Source organism: Setaria italica, chromosome VIII (genome assembly GCF_000263155.2).
Source record: "Setaria italica strain Yugu1 chromosome VIII, Setaria_italica_v2.0, whole genome shotgun sequence".
NCBI classification, from domain to species: domain Eukaryota; kingdom Viridiplantae; phylum Streptophyta; class Magnoliopsida; order Poales; family Poaceae; genus Setaria; species Setaria italica.
In genome coordinates, this window is record NC_028457.1 from 3902506 (window position 1) to 3908975 (window position 6470).

Below are 6470 nucleotides of genomic sequence, written 5' to 3' on the forward strand. Positions count from 1 at the left end.
AGAATCAATTGCATCTATGTATGGTCGTTGACAGATGATTGCATTTGGAACAGTGCAATAGGTTCTTGCAACCTTTTGGATGTGGTGTTGCAATATGATAGTTTTTCAATGCACATAAAAAAAACTAATGCAACCGCGATATGGTAGCAAGCACGGATATTATGACCAGAAGAATCGTTGCATAAGTTATTGTTGCAATGAAAGACAAGGCTGCAATATGACTGTATTGCCACTAATGAACTTGTCGCAAAATAGCTTTATTGTCACCCCATAGTTACGTGGGAATATGACCATATTACCATGCAGTGTGCTCCATTACATTAAATAAATATTGCAACGTAACAAATTTGGTGGCTAGAGTCACAATTGCAGCGTTCATTTGTTGGTGGTAATAAAAGGTAATGCAATGAATCACAATGTTCACGAACAAATATTAGTGGCAATACAAATATTCTGGCAACCAAATATATTCAAATGTAGCGACATATGATTTTGGTGGCAACAGAACCTCAACGGATGCACAAATAACTTTTTCCAGACAGTATCCTGTGACCTCAATAGCTCCATGGATGTTCACTCACGGTCAATTCCAAAGATGATCTGGAACAAAATGTAGGAGTTAATTCCAAATAGCTTCGAAAGGTATTCAAATCCAAATAGCTTGAGTGTATTGATGTCGGACAATTTCTTTCGAATCCTCTTGTAGCTTCTTTCCTCATGCCTCTCATTCCTATCAGACCACATCAACGTCTTTCCGACTATTTACTCATTCACTCTCTTATGTGCGCTATATATGGTGATGAGAAGGAAGTATTATATGGGGCTGCCATATCAATGACATTGATAACGTAAGTTTGGCAGGTACAAGTACTATTTTGTGCATTTGCATCCTTTAGCTAGATTGTTTATCAAGCCTTCGACACACATCAACATTAATGTGCTAGAAGACTTCTATCAACTCCGAGTCAGAAAAATAAGTACATTACAACAAAAAGTGATGTAGAGAGATGGCCGGGCATTTCCTACCTAATGGCTCTTGCTTCCTCATCGTATTTTAAGCGCACCCACAAGTTCGTGAGCTTACAAGTCGAGGATGAACACAACTACACAAGGCCTCCAAGCTAGGCTGCCTTCGTCAAGATGACCATGAATCTGTGAGCTCTGCCTTCATCTACGTCCTGCCCGGCAGTGGTATATACCTACAGTCATCATCTAGACCCAAATCCAGATCTCTTCTTAAACGGTACATGGAACAATTAATGAACTGGATAAATGTAGCCACTTCCAAATAGCTTTGAAAAGGTAGCGAAATCCAAATAGCTTCGGTGCATTATTGATGTCGGACAATTTCTTCCAAGTCTTCTAGTAGCTTTTTCACTCATGTCTCTCATGCCTATCGGATCAAATCAACATCGTCTTTCCAACAATTTACTGGTTTGCTCTGTTATTACTCCGTGTACTAGGTTGGTGTGTGCTTAGGCTATTGTGCCATGTGGTGATGACAAGTATTATATGGGGCCATGGCCACCATATCAATTTCATTGTTAATATAAGTTTGGCATGTACATATACTATTATGTGCATCTGCATTCTATAGATTTGTATATCAAGCCTTCTACATATCGACAATGATCTGATTTCCGATCATCTCTTAGGAAAAAAATAAGTATACTACAACACAAGTAGAGATGACTTGGCAACTACTTATTTGCATTGTTCAATGTACAGATGTCCTCTCAATCCGAGTTCACGCCTATGATAAACAGCTGACGAGATTGTTCATACAACCATCATGTTTTAAGACTCTCCACCTGTTCCGGGGACGAGGCCGGCCACACAATGCAACATGACGAGGACATCAACAAGCATGAGTGCCTCGTGGGCTCCCTATTCTCTGTCTGCAAGCTAGTGGTATCCTTATGGTATCCAATATGCTAAATTCACTTCATGGTCACTCCATCGGCTTGTTCCGTTTTGGTGGTCTCTCACCCCACCGGCCGAGCATCACCATCACCATTAACATGACCATGAAAATGTAGTTACAAATTCTCAGCTTCAAAACGCATGCCAGCATCTATTTTCTTATCAGGTACATGATGGTAGTAACAAAAAATAAAAGTTTTTCCATGCCTAAGAAGGCAAATGTATCGCTGCGAAACCTTTTCCTTGGTAGTGTGGATCCAAACTCTGGCCATCGCAGATGACATGGTAGCTCTTCACAAGCCGTCATCACCCCTCATTTCCCTGATCAGCCAAAAATGGTGTAATATGATGTTGTTAGCTGCTTGCTTCCTATTCCCACGATACAATATAAGCAACTTCCGACTCTTAACTATTCCCAGAGTGAAAAGGAAGCATTTTATAGAGGTCATATCAGTATCGTGAAACTTATTTGTAGGTACATATTGTGAGATATGGATATACTCTCTGGATTACAAATTCTATATCATTCTCCTTTAGTATTAATCTTTCCCCATGGTTCGGCAATAATGGAACCTAAACACAGGACACATGAACACACATGACACATGAGGGTTTGTAACATTTAAATTATCGCTGAGAAGTGTTTAAGTCATGGAATTATAGGCATGATAATCATTTATAGTTGCTCGGATGCGTGTACACATCTTGCACTAACTGACATCGATTCATATATAAAGTTCTGAACAAACAAGATCTTATAGAATCAGGTTAGATATAAGGTCTAGTCATCCCAAATTGATGGCTAATGAGTGCATCGACAAGTAGGTAGGCGGTATCTACCAAGTACCCATCCTAGTAGAAACAAAAGGAAACTGCTATGATCTCTACCTTAGTAGAGATACTTCCTAAATACCATCATCAGGACAGCCAATTTCCTAACTCTTCAACCACTGAAGAAGGTGGTGGGTTTGTCAGCAGTTGAAGCAGAGCAGCAAAGAACATATGATCGGTGGCAGTGATGGCTTTGCGACATCTGCGGGGAGAAGTTGACACGATCCCAATATTGTACACCCTGTCACCAGTCTATGTATCTTGGCTGCTGCAGACCAATGTCAATGCACAAGAGAGGAAATAATTGACGTGCCAGACTTAACAGTGAAATGGACAGAATGGTAAAACACTTAATAACAGCATCAGTTTCATTTAGTGGTACTAAAAACAATGTTTCCAAAAGTGAACAATATAAGAAAGATTGAGATCAACAATGCAACTTCAACAGGATACGTTATCTTGCAAAGCTGTTAATAAAAATGTGATGGAACTAGATTGCGGAACAAGGTAAACTACGCTGGAATAACAGGACATGATGTCCCTATAGACAAAAGGCAGCTAATAATTGTTCCATTTACCTTTAGATAATCCACTAGGGCCATCAGCAGCCCAGTACTTCCCACTTCTATGTGGAATCAGTATGCACAAAATTATAACCTGTAATAAAATAAAAGGGGAAAGGAAAGCACAATTAACTTGGGGAGGAAATTTTGTAGAGATATTTTTTTTTGGAAAAAAAACTGACATGAGAAGCAATTCAAAAGTACGGAAAGTTTGTCTGTAATAATAACTAATAAGAGCCACCCTTGGACCAGCATTCAACATTATCAAAATACCAAAGCAACAGATTCTGTTTAAGAATTAAAACTACATATAGGCACACAGTACATCCAGCACACTCATGGAGAAGCATATTCAAGATTTGCAAGGAGAAACATGGACACTAAAGAATCAGATATTCACATATTTATTTGTGTGAGCAGAATCTGATGGCAGTAAATTCAATCAAAATGGGCTGCTTATGGGGGACGCACGCCAACATGAATGCTTGCATAAGTAAGCAGGAGAGAACAGTCACAGAAGCTCCATTAAATAGTGGCAGTCTCATAATGTAGACCAATTGTAAACTCAAAACTACTCCGCGCATAATGCTTGCATAAGTCAAAGCAGGAAAGTATTCAATTAAATCCCAATTTGATTATTGATAATACTTAGTTTCATAATAGATTGACAACTGCACAAAGAATGATGGCTGTTCATATATAACTTACCGGCTGAATATCGGATTCGGATTTTCTCTTGTGGTATGCCAGTGGCATTCAAGACCTTCAAAATTTCGAGTACTATCTCATCAACATCTTTACATTTGATTTCAACAATCTGAAGATGGCTAACTGCAATTGATTGTTCTAATGGCTTGTAACTTCCATCATTTTTCATTAAATTGTCGCGTACCTGAAGCAAACAAATACTTTTCTCAATGAATAAACAAAACCAAAATAAAGACTAGACATGTGTGAAGAACAACAGGTCAACAGTACCTTTGAAGGTTTTAGAGTGAGTTTCTCCAGAAGAGGTGCATGACAGAGAAACCAAATGACTGCACTGAGGTCAGCAGACACAAACCATTTGCTAAGCACCAAAGTCTTTAACTTGCTAAAGGCAGGGCACCACTCCAAATCCCTGTTGAAAACATACTAGGAAAAGTGCAAGGGCACAAAGTCAAATAGTAGAAACGCCAAAAGGAAAACTAAAATACAACCCTGAATCATATCCTGGTTAACATGCAGATGAAAAAAGTGTAGACATCATATCTTTTGTAGAGGTGCATTGTCCATCTAATTTAATTTATAAAACATCCCTATGTTTGCTAAGCTGAATAAGCATTTCCAAACTAACATCACACGTCAATCACAAGGCGACTCATTTTTAGTTGAACAATATCAGTAAGTGTAGAACAAAACAGTTTCAATACTGATATAGCATGATGGTGGTCAAGATATTAATAGATTATGGGGGATTTTTTATTGAAACATGACGATCTGAAGGGAAACAACTGAAATACAGCTACGTATGTCAACACAATTGCAAATCTGAATACAGGGGCAGCTGCTAGCATACCAGATCAGGATAAGCTGACAATTTCAAGTCTGTAGCTTCTGTCAAGCCTTCAAGAAACACGCAGTTGTAATCATGAGGACCATAATAGAAAAAACAACCATCACAGCCAGTATCTCCACAATCATCCAAGCGACCATTTTCACATCGATCATCATAGAAGTGATCGTATCGGACTGTTGCAGTTTCTAAAGATGGCATACTTTCGAGCAGTGGAACCCTTCCAGCATTTGTAATGAACTGAAACGTGACGAGGTTCGGGAAAGACATCCTAGTGCGGTAGTTGCAGTAAAAGAGGCAGTATCTGATCCTCAGATGTCTCAAGGATGGGGAATGAATTTCCAGCGATCCAACATCGCAATCCTCCATCGTGAGATCCTCCAGCGCCGGGCAGGACGAGAAATCAAGAACGCTCGAGTTGCCCCGGACGGTCGCAAGCTCTAACCTCGTGAGGTGCTCGGAGGCGAGGGGCCGATCTTCTAGCGAGAAGGGAAGCCGGGGCGTGATGGAGACTTGGAACCGGAGCTCCCGGACCTGGCGCCGCAGCGCGCGGCGGATCCAGCTGTTGACGCGCCGCTCCATCTTGGGGACGTCGTACCGGCCCAGATCCAGGTCGTACCGGCCCAGATCCAGGTTGACGTCGAGGTCGAAGTCGCAGGAGTCCAGGGGCGCGCCGCCGCGGCGGGCGCTCAGAAGGCCGTCGACGAAGGGGCCGAAGGTGTAGGCTCCGCCGGCCCAGCCGGTGCAGCCGGCGAAGCGCACGGCGGGCGCGGACCGCCAGTGGTGGCGCCAGCTCTGGGCGAGCACGCACGTGCGCACCGCGTCCTGCGCCGGCAGGAGGGAGAGGATGTGGTGGAGGACGCCCTCCGGGAGGTCGCTGATGCGGTCCGCCCCGCTCGCCATGGGCAACGCTCCGGCGTCGGGCGGGCGCTCCGTCGAACAGGTGGCGTGCGGCGCCGGCGTCGCGGCCGCCAGCTGAGCTGGGGAAAGTGAGAGTGCGTGCTTGTCACGTGCCCAGTGCCTACGCTGAGTTGAGACTTGAGACTAAACATGGTTTGTTTAACCAGCCAAACACATTCGGCAATATACTCGTATTGGTTATACACTTAACACTTGTAATTGTGGCACTGTTAAAATATCTACTATATAATTTTAGCATTTAATTAAAATTTTGCTGATTAGTCATATAAAATTTTCTAACACAACTCTGAGTTTGGGCAACCTCAAAACAGCGTAAATTCTCAATAGCTTTGAATTTTCTTTAACCTCTACATCTTTCTGAATCTCTAGTACCTTCTTTCCTACTACCTCTCATGCCTATCAAACTGCTCCTAAAACCTTTCCTATTTAAGCATTTATTTTTTTTTCTCTCCTTGACGCATTGGGCTGGCATGCTATGGCAAGGTAGAAGTTTAGTAGAGGTTTGCATACATATACATTGTGTGCATTATGTTCTTTGGATCGCATACCATGCCTTGTAAGTTGGACTTGATGTTCCTGAGCTTCCTATCTTCTACACAGGGTAACATAACGTATATCATGACAGAAAATAGAATAGGTAGAGCTTAATGGTGGGTTACTCATACAACTACTTGACT

General features: G+C 42.0%; 1 protein-coding gene across 4 annotated transcripts; it reads right to left on the reverse strand.

Moving 5' to 3' along the window:
- Positions 1–1621: 1621 nt before the first annotated feature.
- LOC101755228 (F-box/LRR-repeat protein At3g26922) lies at positions 1622–5912 on the reverse strand. 4 transcript variants are annotated; one of them, XR_001164775.2, is made up of 6 exons: positions 4876–5912; positions 4296–4451; positions 4026–4209; positions 3333–3411; positions 2812–3022; positions 1622–2244 (listed from the first exon to the last, which is right to left on the reverse strand). XR_001164775.2 is itself a non-coding variant. In XM_004978729.3 (5 exons), the coding sequence occupies exons 1-4, from the start codon at positions 5773–5775 to the stop codon at positions 3380–3382; spliced, it is 1272 nt and encodes a 423-aa protein (XP_004978786.1). In that variant the 5' UTR covers positions 5776–5912; the 3' UTR covers positions 1622–2244; positions 3333–3379. The 4 variants fall into 4 exon arrangements, 3 of the variants coding, with proteins under 3 accessions (XP_004978786.1, XP_004978785.1, XP_004978784.1); XM_004978729.3 differs by lacking the exon at positions 2812–3022; XM_004978728.3 differs by lacking the exon at positions 1622–2244 and having other exon boundaries at positions 2599–3019.
- Positions 5913–6470: the final 558 nt, after the last annotated feature.

Bases quoted from the DNA above. Each gene is read 5' to 3' on its own strand.
- LOC101755228 (XM_004978729.3), bottom strand. From the start codon at position 5,775: ATGGCGAGCGGGGCGGACCGCATCAGCGACCTCCCGGAGGGCGTCCTC. The intron at 4,452-4,875 runs GTATGCTAGCAG...CACTTTTCCTAG, and splicing joins TGTCAGCTTATCCTGATCTG to TATGTTTTCAACAGGGATTT. The intron at 4,210-4,295 runs GTACTGTTGACC...TGTTTGCTTCAG, and splicing joins TCACTCTAAAACCTTCAAAG to GTACGCGACAATTTAATGAA.